This window comes from Chelon labrosus (genome assembly GCF_963514085.1).
Source record: "Chelon labrosus genome assembly, chromosome: 9".
In the NCBI taxonomy this organism is placed as follows: domain Eukaryota; kingdom Metazoa; phylum Chordata; class Actinopteri; order Mugiliformes; family Mugilidae; genus Chelon; species Chelon labrosus.
The window spans coordinates 4,036,347-4,051,850 of NC_140359.1; the positions used below are offsets into that span (position 1 = coordinate 4,036,347).

The 15,504-nt window shown below is 40.7% G+C and overlaps 1 protein-coding gene across 2 annotated transcripts in view; it reads right to left on the reverse strand.

The window, feature by feature from the left end:
• nr6a1a (nuclear receptor subfamily 6, group A, member 1a) overlaps positions 1-15,504 on the reverse strand; it is a 78,636-nt gene that overhangs the window by 21,763 nt on the left and 41,369 nt on the right. Inside the window, exon 3 of one of the 2 annotated variants that reach the window (XM_084550663.1) lies at positions 11,655-11,678. The exons of the other annotated variant lie outside the window; for it this stretch is intronic. Coding sequence (XP_084406789.1) covers positions 11,655-11,678 — 24 coding nt within the window. The remainder of the gene's footprint in view (positions 1-11,654; positions 11,679-15,504) is intronic. 2 annotated transcript variants of the gene reach the window in all.

Consider the following 15,504-nt stretch of genomic DNA (forward strand, 5'->3'; position numbering starts at 1 on the left):
AATATACAGATGTTATATATATATGCACATATATACGCTTTGTTCAACGCTTTGTTGAACATTTTGAAAAGGGCAAAATATGAATGCAGAGATGTATTTTTAGTAGAGATAGGATGTAAGGCTCTTTGAAAGGAGCCGGATATTGTGGATGTGTTCCTTTCAAAGAGCTAACACAGCAAAAAAAAATAAAAATAAAAATAAATAGAATATCTCGCAAATGCGACTCGGTTCCCATCGTTCGTTTTAAGGAGCCAGTCAACAGATCTAGTTCATTCGCAAACATCACAACCCTAATTTGAAGTCATTTTGCGTTTGTTCTGGAGAGAGAACGGAGATGTTTGTTTTCAACTGAAAACACAGAGGCTATGATGTGTAACAAGCAAATGCTACCAGGGCACAGTTGTCCTTAAAGCAAATGAACCTTCCCCTTTAAGTTTCCAGTTAAAAATTCAAATTAACAAACACACAACTGACCAAACTGTGTCAACATATAATTTGACTTTACAGTCTTTAATAAGCTTAATCATTCATTTTATCAGACTTGTTATTCACAGTCACAAACATACTTGTTTGGACATGATCCTGAATTGCGCAGGACTTTGTACAATCTGTTTCTATATGATTCCTACAGATTAATCATTAATCATCCTTCTGATATTTATCGATAATGATAAACAAAATATCTGTAAGATGATGGTTTAAAGTTACATGTAATGAATTTGTGTTACAGGAACAATAACCAGAACTGCTGTGAGTAATGTAAGATCCCTATCTACGTTCATTAAATTATGATTTTGGTAGTAGAAATTAACCATGTGCACATGCACTCGTTCCCATAATGATTGAGATTTATCAAACAGAGTCTGGCATATGTGTAGGATTATCAAACTGATCAAAGCATATGGGCATATTTCTAACTTTTTAGTTAGAATTTATTAGTTTTATGCATCTCATAATAAATGGTAGCCTGCTCCATTACAGATATACTGTGTTTAGGTAACATCAAACTGCATCAAACTGCACTAGTAAACTATCCTACCTCCATCCTCTCCAGTTAGTCATGTTTGACATTTGCCTCTGACATTAAAAGACGTAACAAACTGCTAAAAGTATTTTGTTGTCACTCTCAAGAAAAGCGAAAACGTGATCTGAGCATTTCTGACACCTTATGCTTGTTTGTGTGCACTGGACTTTCTTTAAAAGTGCTCTTTAAAACAAGCCAAAGTTGTTAGTTGAAATGCTAATTTGATTCAATGTCAGTTCGAATGAGCTGTTTTGTGGCTTGTTTTCTGCATTTCCCTGAACACTAGAGTAACAAAGGGCATCTCTTTTGTTTGCGCCCCTCCCCCCTCCACACACTGTCACAAACCTCTCCACTGTTCAGACAAAGAGCTTCAAGAAAAACAGGAATAGGCCACACTGCTCTTGTTTTCTTACAAATATACATTCAACAACATTCATTCCCCAAAGCATCTGCAGTTTCTATTTCTTCTACTGAGTATCAGTGAACGACTGATTCAAAAAGAGAAGGACCATAGTGCATTTGAAGAGAACCGGCGAGATGGATGATCCTCGCTTTCAGCTTTAGATATTTTCCCACAATTACATTATAGCACCACAATCTAATTCGATTCTTGTTTCTTTTCCTTCCAGAGCTTTGGGAGTGTCTGCCTATAGCCTGAAACCCAAAATAAGCTGCCTCACCTTGCCTGAAGGCCAGTAAGACCACCGTCAAGAATGTCTCTTAATGGAAAAGTTGCTCTCAATGACGAGTCCTTAGAAAGCTAAGTAAGAGGAGACGAAAAAAGTTCCTCTCAAATGATTCTCTTCTTTGCAGATCTGTAATTCTGTTACGGATGAATAAGGCCGCATTAAGTGTGGGAAAACTTGATTCATTTTTTGAGACTTGCGTGCAGTTTTATTTTGTACCCACGCACCGAACAGAAAGACCAAATAACAGTGCTTTGTGTTCTCCTAGATGTATTCAATAAACCTGAGTAACATAACATTTTCTTTGTCAAAAGCGACAATGTATTATTACAGTAAAAGAAAAAAAAAAAAAAAAAAAAAGAACTGGGGTTAGAACTGTGGGACCGAGCTGCTAATCAATTAATTGCTTTGCTTTTTTGACAAGTATTTATTGCAAATGTTTGAAAAAAAAATTCTAAAGAAACGGTTATTTTATTCATCTCAAGTTTTTTGTGGAAATGGGTCAATACAGTTCCAGAGGAAAAACAAGTGGATGGAAGAGTTGCTGATATCGACTTGTTTTATTCAAATTTTAATTATTATATAACCGGCATTCTATGTATAATTGCTCAGTTGCAACTACAGCTTTTCTTTTTCTTTTCTGAACTTATATAATAAATCAATTCTCTAAATATTTACCAGCTGATTGATTAGGTGATTGATTAATTCGGTGCTTACCAACATGGGGGATGAGACCCAGGAGTGGTCCAAAGTCACATCTGATGAGTGAAAAGATGATGAAAAAGATTTCCGAGACATATTTTTATATTTGTTTAGATATTTTTGTCTATCAAAGTTCAGAACCACTCAATTAACTGCCTCCTTGGTGCCTACTTTTCCGATGTGTTTTTTAATCGTTGTTTGATTTCTTGCAAAGCACTTTGGTTCACCTGTGGGTTGTTGTAAAGTGCTATACAAATAAAGTACATTACAACATTACAATACTCAGCGCTAAATGGACATTCTTCACACACGAAGATATGACTGCTCTGCTGTTGGGACTCTCTGCGTCAAGCCAGAGGCTGCTGGCTCTGTTTGTACGGGTAGGCTGCGGCTGCACGGGAGCTGACCTCGGCGTGTCCGGGTCGTGTCCACTCTTGCAGATTAGGTTTACAATGATCTGCGCTACATTCCCCGGATGCATTTGCGTTTTGGAAGGCCTGATGAGCAGAAGATCAATGCAGCCGTTCCCTTCCTGAACTTCCAAAGGTCATATAAAACTGAGGTGACCTGGCTACCATCTCACAGTTAATGACCACTAAAACAGCCTGCCACATGAGTCATTATCAATAGCCATTCATTAAGCGTTTAACTTATTCAGCGGGGAGGAGTTTTCCATATCTTTCACTCACGTACCGCCAAAATAATTCAGCCTGATAATTAAAAGACCTGGATATCTTTTAAATGAAGGTGCATGCATTGTCTAAAGTAGAGTGTTCTCAGACTTTCTGATTTGAGCCAGTCATAGTTACAATGGCCACTAGAAGGCGCTGCTGATTGTAGATGCCGTTTCACATAGAGGTTGCTCAAAATAAAATAAAACTATGGGTCCTGATGAGCTACTTACATAAACGTTCTATGGCTTAGTTTTATATGGGAGGACAGTTACCAGACTCCACATGATGATTGATATAGGTTTCTGGGACACAAGAGAAACCCTGAAATCTAAATAGAGATCTACAGAGGATTGGGTAGCATTGCAGTTGTTTGACAATAAAGCCACTGTGACAAGTAAAGTGACAGAATTTAAAGGATATTGTTAAGGATTTTGCACAACAAAAATCTAGTTTGGAGCCATCTGAATAAACCACAGCATGTATTACAAAACTAAAAAAATATGCCATTCTATATATAGTATCACAGGGGGTTTTGGTTGCCATTTAAAAATGAAATGCATGTTTTTTGTAAATGTATTGATGTCACATAGGACACAGAATGGAGCCATTATTATTATTAATATCACTAACAATGTTTAACTACGACAGGCCTAACTGTCTGCTGTAGTATTTTCTACAATGTAGGTGTAAAAAGAAGCATCCCTCTGACATCTCACCAGCCTGATGTTCACTACACTCCAGTCATGAAGCATGAAGCGTTCTTATTTACATTTTTTTTTTTTTTTTTTTTTAATACCCACTCTCCCTCAGCCTGATTCATCCACTGCCTCTTCAGCCACTGATCTCCCAGAATTCTTTTCACCACTACTGGAAAACACCAATAACCCACATTCGTCTTTCAACAGATCACTCACTGTGTTGAACTGAAGTACGAACTAGCAGCTCTAAACAAAGATGTTCGATTGTGAGAGACAAATCCCTGATGATCACGCCAAACTACTGTAACCACTCAAAATATCAAAGATCAGGGTGACATTTGGGTCAGTTATCCACAACAGCGAGACAAATATGGCATCATCATTCATGCAAGGTGGATTCAAATATTTCTGGAGTGGTCAGTGTCTGTGTGTCTATTGTACCTCACAGTATCTCTGTTACCACCATGCTATAGACCAGGTGCCATATTCCTAAAGATTCTTAGTGCAAAGACTTGCTCCTAGGTGCCAAATTCTAAGAAAATTCTTAGAATCATGATGTTTTCTAAGAATTTCCCCTCAAAGTTAAGAGTAGATCCTGGTAAAGATAAAAGGTATTCCTAAATAATCTTAGCTCTTAAGAGAGCTCCTAAGGTGAGATCTGTTAAGAGCAAGGAGGAGGACTTTTAAGAGGCTTAGAAGATTCTTAAGCAGAGGAGAAAATGGCAGAACGGAGGCATTTATCTGTTGTACTATATTTTCCCATGCCTGGTTCTTGGCTTGCAGTGTGACATTGGGGCCAAATCTACCTCTCAAAACACTTATATTCTCATTGACCAGTTGAGGGTTAGGAGCTCTCTGAGAGGATTCTCAGAATCTTTAGGAATACGGGCCCAGGTCTCTTCGGCTGAACTGAAATAAATATCATTTTCCTGGAACTGACCAAGGTGAGTCAGCACGAATGGAGGTCAAAGGTGAAACCACGCCTTTGTCACAAGACTGAGGAGAGGAGGAGGGAATCCCCTTGTCTTAATAACTGACCTCACTGTTTCAGCAGAAACATACTGTCTAACCAATGCCCTGAAACCGAGCCGCTCAGTATTTGTTCTTACTCAGATATTTAGAATCATAAAAACATACACACGGATTTAATGCCGCTTTAAGATACAAAAGCTAGAGAAAAGTCATAAATTTAATGGGACAAAAGTAGAGGTGAGTTCCAAAATAAAATAATCTCTACTCTGACTCTCTGTGCATTGTGGGTACATTAGAATATAACGTACATTAAGAATGTTCTCCAGTAAACCAGAGGTTATGCTGTTTGAGCTACAAGTTAACTCTTCAATGTTAACTCTTATTCATATGGGTCCACACAATGAACCTGGAGCCTAAGGACCTGAGTGCTTACAGTCCCCTCTGTTAAAAAGTCTCAAAGAAAGACTTGTATGTGGTATTTTAGATGCATTATATTTTTAAACAGGATAAATATATTGGATTAATATGTTACACTGTATTCAAGTTTAGTTGGGAAACAAGGAAGACATGAATTTGAATAATTGTGTTATGTGAGAAAATGTTGCCTCCCTGGCTTTTAGATGGTAAAGAACACAAATCATATGGAGAACGATCATCTTCACATATGCCATGACCTTAATGCAGCACCATCCCATCAAAAGAAAGTGGGTGCTTGATGGGGATAAAGCTGTGCCACACTTCTCCACCAGAGGGCAGTATCACACAAACACAAAGCCCCATGAGCTCTCCCCTACACCAGACAAAGAGCCAGATAAGTCAGCAGCATGAGCTGACTTGTTCACTCACAAATACCAACAGGCTGATCAAAGCGGAGCGCTGTGCGACCTGAGAGGCAGCGCGGCAGGCATTATAATCTATAGATGTGGGCCAGCCGCTTTAATGATGGAGGGTGCTGAGGGGCGCGCTCTGCCTCCGAATCGTCTTATCTGCTGCCAAACAACCAACACCACCTTTGATGTTCTTTTGGTTTCTGTTAACAGAGGTGGTTTTTCGCCCAGCGGTGGCTGACTGTTGGACCGGTGAATCCATCTTACAGATCTGGATCTAGCTCTCAAAAGATAAAGTACATTATATGTCCATTTTGGGAAGAGGTTTTTTTTTTTTTCATGGCTGTGCATGGTAAGTATTTCTCAGACTAGCTGCACAGTTATTGAGAAAGAAAAAGTGATTTAAAGTCCTCACACACATCACAAATTCAGACAAGCCCAAACACAAACCAATAGTATCAGGTTTTAGAGGTAGCTTCGCAGCCGAGACCCCACCCCAAACCTCATGAACCCGACTGACACGAAGCCTCTACTCTGTGGTTGATGGAGGTTTATCAGTGCTGCTGGGGGAAGAGCCTCTGGAAAGGTTTCCCACTCTCATTCTCATTTATCGTGCTTGAATGAACACAGTCATAATAAAATGTGCTTGGATTTATTAGTGGTTACATTAAAGGGCATATAACAACCTCAGTTTATGGCCCTTTGTTGTGTTAGTGTTATTATAACCAACATACAAACAATATAACTGTGAAACACTCCATGACACACATGGCTGTAAAAATAAAATGCTGATCCTGTGTGTAATATGAGTGCTGAAGGATGGAGAGTGAGGCGTATCCATGTAAGCACACATATGAAGACTTTTTTTTTTCCCTCTCCACAAGCCATGAAGCCACAACTGGACGTAAAATCTAGCACCTCTTAACACATCTTAAAAGACAACAAGACGCAGCATCTCTGTGTCTTTCTGCCATGTCGCTAATGACAGGTTAGGTTGGCAGCAGGGTGTCTGCTACGCCTCCTTCAAAAGAACTGCCGCTGAAGCCCGAGCGGGACTGGAGCCTGTCAAATTACAGTGGGATCCCACCTCACTTCCCACTCCCTCTTCCCTCCATCTGTCTGCCGTCTATCTCCTCACTGCCACTCCTCCTTTTCCCATCTTTTGTCGGTCTGTCAGGGCTTAAGTACAACTTATTTAAGGATTCGGGAAAAGAAAAGAAAAAGAAAAAAAAAAAAAAACGGTTCTCATATCAACGCGGCCGGCCGGTGTCTGTGCTCCCACAAACCTTGGACACGCACCGTACCAAAATGTCCGCGATGCTTTGAGAGATTTTCTGGAATTCCCTCAAAGGCAGATTTTCAAAATGGCAGCCGTTGGTGAATCTGTCCCACTGCGTGAACACACAGGGGGAGCCTGGATGTGCTGCTCTCTGATAAGTGTTTGATTGAATATCTATGACTAAAAGGTGGAGCCCACCTTCAGCGCCAGCTTTGAGGTCTGGACTTTGTCTGAATATTTGGAGAACATGTTGGGATATTTGGACTTTTAATATGTCACTCTGATTAAAAAAAAAATAAATAAAAAATAGCAGTGGCTCTGAGGCCATTTTCTGCAGCGGGTAACAATAGAGGTCTCTACAGTATCGCCTCTTTAGCCCTTCCCCTCCCATATCCCTCATCCCTGCTTTGTCCATATCTAGCTCATCCCCTATTTCTCTCTCATCCAACACCCCCCCCCCCATATACTCTCACCACCACCCCCTCTATCTCTTAACACCCCCCCTACCCCCTGCTCTTCTCTCTCTCTCCTCCTTTTCTGTCCAGCCCTCCTCTTCTTGCTCCAGAACTGTCAGATGGCATTAGCTCCTTTCACGCTCATGGCCTGTAGGAATAACAGCCGTGAACCTCGCCGAACAGCGCCATTCTCCTGCTCCAGTTAGCTCTCCACTCAGCACAGGCTGTTGCGCAAATACCAATGTTATTCACGTTGTGCCCCTTCACTTACACAACATGCCCCGGTAAAGGGCAAAGTTAGGCAGACGCAAATCTCAGCAGAGAAGGTCATGGCGCTGAGTAAAGATGCGCGCGTATTGTATAACACGGTCACGCTCGCTCATAATTACCAGCTCGTCCCCCCCGACTCAAGGATCGACCCACAGCTTTGCTAAGATCTGGCTCACGTGGATCAAAAACCGATCCACTTCTTATCTACTTATGGAGCCACAGGCCTGAAAAATTTGTTAAATATATCGTGCTCAGCTTATTTCCCATGAAGTTTTAGCCGCAGGGCAAGTTGTGGTTGGTATTAAAAGCCCACTGTGACCAATAAGCTGTAAAATGCGCAGAAGTTTTTATTGTGTGGAGAAACAGGGTAAAATGATTCTGATATGGCATGCATACATGTAACAGATGCTCAATACAGGCGGCTGATTTTCATGCCAAAGCCTGTCCAGTGGTTAATGTATTCCCCTCATGAAGAGCTTTCGCTATCTTTAAGAGCCTTGTACTTTCAGCATCGACACATGTAATGTAATCACAAACAGCCGCATTTCAGGTTTAATGGTGTGCATGGCTACCAACGTCGGGTAGAATACCACAAAGAAGAAGGCCAGATTGAGCCAGCCTCCCTTAGGGTGGAAAAACTGAACACCTGAAACTGATCTCACGCAGTTCGGGAGGAGATTTCTATTTGTAGCTGTTGTCACCGTGTCTGCACCAATTATCTGCACATTTCATCTAATAGTATTTACACTGCAACAATTAATTAATACACGGTAACATTAAACACAAGTGTGAAGGAATGTTTGTGCGTGCGAGGCTGGAGGAAAACCGCAAATACATTTTTGAGGGGGCGATCCGGACTACGGGCGATGCAATTATCAGTCTGACAAGTAAGCAGAGATAGATTAATACAAATATGAGGGGAGTGTAATTTCTCATCACTCTGTGCTCGACAAGCCCAGCATGGAAGGAAGGCTTAGAGGCTAATAATCAAAGCAGATTAGCCCAAGCTCTGATAGATGCTACGCAAGCCTGCTAATCATCCGAGTGATAACCATGAATCATCCAATCACAGTCAGAAATGAGCAGTGTGTTTCAAATTACGATTTTGATGGAATGATCTCGGTATCAGCGGCCCATCAGAGCGCCTCTCTTTGACTTCCATTTGCCTTCCTCTAGCCCATGTCGCAGTAATTCCTCCATGTTAATACAGTATGTGTAAGTCGGTGCATATTAAGTGCGGCGAGGAAGGGTGGGCGGAAACGCTGGAGCTTCAGAGCACCGGTGTGACTGTGATCTCCGGCCTGCCTGCCCTGTGATTTAGCCTCAAAATGACAGACTTGCCCCTCATTGGGCTACGGGTGGAGAGCTAATGACATGCTGCGTGGGCTAACGTGACTATTAGCCCACTGTGAGCTGCAGGAACTGACAGTAACACAATTCTGTCATTACGCCCTGAGGAGACCTCTAATCAGGGAGGCAGGGACACTAGGAGAGGCCACTCATACAGGATTCAATGTGGAGACAATGAGGCAATGGACTGGGTCTGCTTTACTTCAAACTTTAGGGCTGTGAGGCTGAGATGTGAGTGTCAGACGACATGCCGAGAAATTGTACTGGATGAAAACCGTGCTGTTTTCATGAGCCAAACAGCAACAAAATGCCTGTTTGTAGTAGTTCCTTCAATGAGCATGGCTGTAACCAATTCTTAAATGTAAAATTTGTCTAATTTCCTCTCCAAGCGATCGGTGCACACAACATTTACAAATTATGACTGCAATCAATTTAACAATGAATTAACAATAATCTGCTAGTTAAATCCAGATATGAATGTTGACAGGAAGAAATAACTAAATCTGGCATTACAAATGAGTAATTCTATACACTCAAAGGTTCTGCTGCAGAGGCCTTACTTGACACAGAGTCTGCCTTTTCTCCACTTGTGCTACTGTTACACTCTCAGAGAATCATGGAAAGTCTGTGAGCATTTGTTCCATAAGCGACGCTTGGCTTCAGTAAAAGTTTCACTGTCTTAATTTAATTGTTAAGCACATAAAACCTCAGAGAAGTGCGGAAAGAGCCGACACAACTTCCCAGAGTACACTGCGAAGTCACTAACTGCCCAAACTCCTGTCACATTTTAAGAAGATTCAAAAGTTTGGCATGAAAGCAAAAAAAAAAAAAAAAAGGTCAACACTCAGTCACAGATCAAACACTGACTAAAAATGAACGGACTGCTGCAGGTGGTGCAAATTCAACATCGTCTTGCACTCTCTTATTGACGCTGAAGTATACATACAACTGCGCATCATCTTCGTGGCTGTTTTGCGTTAACGTTGGTGCTAGCTTCAATTTACTACTGAGCTATGTATTTGCACAGAAGAGGCCGAAGGCGACCCCTCTTAAGATGTGATAAGACACTTCAACTGTTCCTGCTGCTCTTAAAGGTCCCCCCACTCAACCCAGCCTGCCATACGTCATATATATTACGGTTTATGTTTTATGGATTTGAGCTGCTGAGCATCGTGGATTTGTAGCCATGGACCCCTCATTTCCTACTTGTAATTACAGCTGGGATAATGACAGAAACCCTTTTTTCCATTTCACTCACACTTACGGAAAATCCTATGATACAAATTGGGTATTAAAGCTTCTCGAGCTAGTTATATGGGGTTATATTTAACATCAATATGGTTTTACAGAAGCAGACAGTTGAAACTAAATATTTACTTACATTAGTACTTTTTTTTCTGCAGTGCAGAGCAGCCACAACTCAGAACAGCTCCCATACCTCTCCCAGTAACATCCTGTATATGAGCATAATTTCACCACATACCTGACACTGTGTGAAACATTCTAATGCTGTTAAACCCACTCATCTTACACTTCAAGCGGATTAAAGCAAACGCTGAGAATTATGAATAGACAGCGCCGAGGCAGGTCTACCCAGGAACGTTCCCCTCCGCAGTAGGTGGAAGACAGGAATGTGACAAGCCTCCATGCTGCAGCCCACAACCTGTATCTTCGCCGTGTTAATCACACATTAGAATCAGTGCAGGCACATACCTACGTAAATGTCTGGGTACCAACGATACAGGAAAAAACCCTGGGAAATGACCTGGAGTTTACTCATCTGTCAGATAATGTACCACATCTCTCTGGGTTGGCGGATTCTGGCTAACTTATTGCATATTTTACCTGTCCATACTGTAGTGCTAGTGCTCGTATAAATATCTACTGCAGTAATAGATAGATAGAAGAATTTTCTGTTACTTAATACTTCTACAATTGCTTTGAACATCAACATTTCGAATATAAACTATATTATAAACTAGTTAATTTAGTTCAGGTAGCTTAGACAGAAAAAACAGTTCAGTGCAGTATTATGAGTAGTACTGTAACATGTTGTGATCATATAACACTCATTCAGCATAAGATTGCTGTAACTCATGATCATGTTAGTACATTTTTCTGCTAATACCTCTGAACATCTACCCAAACCTTATTAGATACGGATACTTTATTTTATTGCATTCACAGTATAAAATAGCTGTGTCATCTGGAAATAAGATAACAAATAAGGCATCGGACAACAGGTATGTTTGTCAGTAAATGCTGGGGACTGCAGGAGAATGAGCCCCCGAAAGAGCGTGAAACCTCCACAGAGCAAGTGGGTGAGTCAGCAGTCTGAACTCAGCAAAGTGTCACAGAGAAGCTAACGGAGACGGAGCACAACCTGGTAAATGTGTCACCGGGCAGATAATGATTCAAAAATGTTAAACTACACATTCTTAGACAAATATTATTTAATGGTAACTACAGGGCCACCCTAACTGTGTGTGTGTGTGTGTGTGTGTGTGTGTGTGTGTGTGTGTGTGTGTGTGTGTGCATTTCAATAAGCCACTAGATCATAGCTGATAGGAGTAGTAGCAGTAGTAGTGATAATAACAGCGGTGGAAGTTGAGGAAAAGGGAAAAAAATATATATATCACACCGCAGTATTTCAGTCTACTGACAATATAGTCATCATCTCAATCAAACAGCACTTCATGAGAAAGTGTTTCACTTACCTAGACTACTTTCATTGATTGCATCTGTGAAAACAGAAAACAGAGCTCTTATCAATACACACGAATAACAGAGATGGAATGTCAGGACATATTTCAGTAGTGAGGCTGAAACCGTCTTCTCTGGCAATGTTATGTCTGTGTGCTAAGCCAGGACACTCTGCCCGACGTGCTGAGGCCTGCACTGCAGGAAGGAACAGGTATGCACCTACTATGCACTATTCGCTGTCACTGTAGGGGCTGCCAGCAAAGCTAGGCCCCAGAGTCTATACAACTCTAAAACAGCAGTTCTCATGATATATACTGGAGTTCTCAGCTGCACCTTCTGGTACAGTAGATACCATTTGATTAGTGACAATGATGTACGCACACCAGATGATCAAACTGTCATGTTATAGCTGGAACATTTGTCCTGATTAAAGAGCCGTTTTTCCTTGTACTGACATCTTGTTTCATACGAAACATTAGGGATTAAAACCATTTTGTCACAGTCCCCTATTTTCAGATGTTCAAATGTAAACTGACAAATTAACCTTATCATAGAAGTTCTTCCATACTGCATTGTACACTACAATGAGCAATATTTTCAGTGCAATGTGCAATAATCTGTGTATTTTTATATGTTGATAGTTTTACAGAGTGTGTATATTTCAGTGATAATAGTGTGTATATTTTTCCGCTACTACTTAATATATTTACCTTTGTTTTTAGTTTTTTATAAAAAAGCTGACTTAAGGAACGTCACACAAGAATTCCAATGTATCTGTACTTTCTTATACCTGTGCAAATGGCAGTGAAGTCTGGATTCTATTTTATTCTATTCTGTTCATGTAGTATATGATAATGCACTTTCAATGTTGGTAAACCACTTCTGGTTGGCCAACCTACAATACACCCAAAAGAAGAAGAACAAAAAAGTCAGTGAAGGTTAGTTTGCTATTAATGATGGTCTTAAAGCTGAAAGAAATGACAGTGACACAAAAAAAGTTGGGACATTTTAAACATTCCGCTGTACTCGACCGATTCCCTCTTGGATGACATTCAGATGTAGCTGAAACAGCCAATAATAAGATTAAGCAAGAAGTGCCGATCCACTTTAAGAGCACCGACTGCATGCTAGTAGGGTGTCCCATGATGCAGCGGGCTCTCTGATTATTTGGGCGTTTCTGATTATGAGATCCCCAACTATCTTGCTGCTCACCAGTGGACACTCGTGCCTATTTTGGTTCCGTTTCAGGAGTTTAACTAGAAAAGGGAGCTCCAAAGATGCTCTGGGATCAGATGCAATTCCTGCTGTGACAGTGCTTCAGAGACTTCTTCAAAAATGCTTTACTTACAAAGAAAGAAAAAAAACATACATAAATATATCATATATGCCTGTTTATGTCCGTCAGTATGTTAGCCGAGCATATGAAAAATAGGAAAAATTATGTAAGTTTATTTTATGAAGGCAATACCCACGCTCCTTTGGAGTATTCTATACTGACTTTGTCAGATAGCAGCTTAAATATTATTAACTCTGTTTATATGGTACTTGGCACTGGGAAGTGCCTAAATCTAAGTACTTGTAGCTCTTCTAAAAAGAATGGTAGTGGTGAAAATAAGATTATTGGCATTTCCACATCGCAGTTTGGCTGCATACTGCGTACGGCAACAAAGTTGTATGTATGTGCGCGTACATGCAAGCTTTACCATTACTAAAACCAACCTGCGTCTGTAGAATAATAAAATAATCCAAATGTAGTTGCATTCCTTGTGCAACTCGGATATTTTTCTAAAAGCAAAGTCCCTGTTTATCTAGTTAGCCAAACCAAAAGGTCTGCAGGGTGTTGGAAGTGTCAGAAAATGTTTTTTTGAAATGGTTTCCTTAAAAACAATAAATTATGAAACGGTGACGACATGTTGTGAGAACAATGGTGGAAGATAACAATAGTAACAGTCATATTCTTGTACAGTTAAGACAATGTAATACCACCCCCACATCCCAAAGCATCATAACAGAATGCCTTCTTAAGTCCTTCTTCATTATATAAAAAGGAAGTCATGTCAATTATAGCAACGGGACATGTGTGAATATCTAATGCTGGTTAATAGATGTCTTAAAAAGTGCACATAACTGCCCCAGTTGACTTATCAGATTAATCTAAAGGCTACACAACCCCTGCCCTCCTCATCAGCAGCTTAGCGAAATGCTCCTGACATCCTCACACCGAGCGCCGAGAGCGAGGCAGCCTTACGAGGCAGAAATGGTGACATCACCCGAACAACAGCTAAACAAAATAGGCCACAGCTGTTTGGTTCTTTAGGCAACAAATTAGACTCAATATGTCACATGGCATCACATCACGGGGAGGACTGAAGGAATAAGCACCGAGCCGTCTCCATTGGACTGAGCTGCTGCTATCTCTTTCTGCTTGCTTACTTTCTCTGTTCCGTTTTCCACACATACGGCGCTCATGCTAATTTGCACTAGATGAGGAATGAAGAATGAGCAACGGAGGGTGTATTGGTGGTGAATGGATGAATTATGGAGGGATTTAAATAATAAATGGGGCCTCTTCAACCAGAAGAGAGAGTCCTGAAAGAGGGGGGTACTCAGGGAGGTAGTGGGACACTTTGTGGAAGCCATAGTCTCTAAAGAGATCTGGGGCATATGAATTATACCTTACTGGGTCCATTATCACTTATCAAAGCATCAAATGAATTATTCCGTGCATGGAGGCCCTTGCGAATGTGCGCACAGCACTGCCACTGTTCCACTTCAACAAGAAAACAGAAGGAAAGTGCGACGCTTCCATATGCACACATATGGAAGCAGAGATAGAAACACCTGGGAGGAATCAGTTAGCTGTCAGCATGGAGACATTAAGCCTTCATATATAAAACAGTTCATGAAGCCTTTAATGATGCAGACACTGTATTTACATCACACGACTGAGGAAACACTAAACATCATCCTTACATTTATCCTCTCAGATAAACTTCCAGCAATCCTTAAAGGGATGAGACAGGTCAATTCGGAGACACGTGGAGCATACAGAAAAGAGAAATTGGGAACGGAAAAGGGTGGGGGATCATAAGCTTTTCTCAGACCTCAACTTAGTGACTGCAGTCTAAAAATACCCCCGCCAAGCTCAGTGGGAAGGCTTCCCCAAAAACCAACTCAATATTTCACCAGCAGCATGTGGGGAGCATCCGACTCTTGTCTGAGGCTTCGGTTCATGCCATGTAAGTAAGACCAATATTAGATCCAATCTTTTTATTGAAGTAACTTTAGATGTTAGATGAAGACTATAATTCCGTGTAATGCAGTTGCCATGCTTGCAACCTCTGCCGGAGAGTCAGAATTTCCAAAAGCTTTCCAAACACTTTCCAAAAAGTTTGTCTGCAAAAACACAACACACACTATCCGCACAAGGCTTCAAAAACATGACAAATTTTTTTGGAGCGCTGCGGCAAAAATACATTTATGATGTAATGTGTGAATCACAAGCTGGAATCTAAAGTATCCTGTTGTAGCTGTTTTGTTTCTGTAATCCCTATCCATGATAATAGAAACAAGGTTTACACAGATTATTACAAAAAGCCAACAATAACCTGCATGTAAATGTAGTGAGTCTCTCTACCTTTTTTTTTTTTCCTGCAATAGTACATGCACAGCAAACTGATGAGCTAACTCACAGTCTTAGCCTTTAGCTTCTAGACGCAGCTAAAGCTTCACGCCCATGTGCACTCAGGATCAAAGACAGAATGAATATTAAAAGGAAAAAAATGGAAATTTAGATGATTACCATTTAATAAATGACTCATTGAACAATTTTGGCATTGCAAACCTAAACCGCAACGCTCTTTG